Source organism: Eimeria mitis, genomic scaffold (genome assembly GCF_000499745.2).
Source record: "Eimeria mitis Houghton genomic scaffold, Emh_scaff224, whole genome shotgun sequence".
Classification (NCBI taxonomy): domain Eukaryota; phylum Apicomplexa; class Conoidasida; order Eucoccidiorida; family Eimeriidae; genus Eimeria; species Eimeria mitis.
Window position 1 is genome coordinate 5,269 of NW_013570567.1, and position 481 is coordinate 5,749.

At 52.0% G+C, this 481-nt stretch overlaps 1 protein-coding gene across 1 annotated transcript in view; it reads left to right on the plus strand.

The window, feature by feature from the left end:
• Positions 1 to 481, plus strand: part of EMH_0004230 (uncharacterized protein) — a gene marked incomplete at both ends in the record, with an annotated part of 8,957 nt that overhangs the window by 4,689 nt on the left and 3,787 nt on the right. The window contains 2 exons of the mRNA XM_013496686.1: positions 175 to 227; positions 364 to 436. Of these exons, the coding sequence (XP_013352140.1) occupies positions 175 to 227; positions 364 to 436 (126 nt within the window). The remainder of the gene's footprint in view (positions 1 to 174; positions 228 to 363; positions 437 to 481) is intronic.

The following is a 481-nucleotide window of genomic DNA, read 5'->3' on the forward strand; positions in this document are numbered from 1 at the left end:
CTAAACCCTAAACCCTAGGTGTAAACCCTAGGCAGCTCTGCGGTGTAGAGGCTACACTCTAACATGCAGCGAAACCCCAGTACCTTCGCCTCTGCTTTTCCTGTACGCAACCACCATCTAGGGTTTAGGGTTTAGGGTTTAGGGTTTAGGGTTTAGGGTTTGTTGTTTGTGCAGGAGAGAAGCAAGTGGTGTTATTCAGTCCGAATCTTCGTCACAACGTCCAAGGAGTAAGGGTTTAGGGTTTAGGGTTTACAAACCCAAAGCTCTCGCTAAACCCTAATAAACCCTAATAAACCCTAGACCCTAGGGTTTACTAGGGTTTACTAGGGTTTAGGGTTTAGGGTTTAGGGTTTGTGTATGCAGGAGCTCCGAGACCCCGACGCCATACGCCTCTCGCTGCTGCAGTGGCTGCAGGCTACCTTCAAGGATGAGGCGCGTGCGCGGGAGGCGGATCCCCAGCTGCTGCACCTGCTGCTGCAGC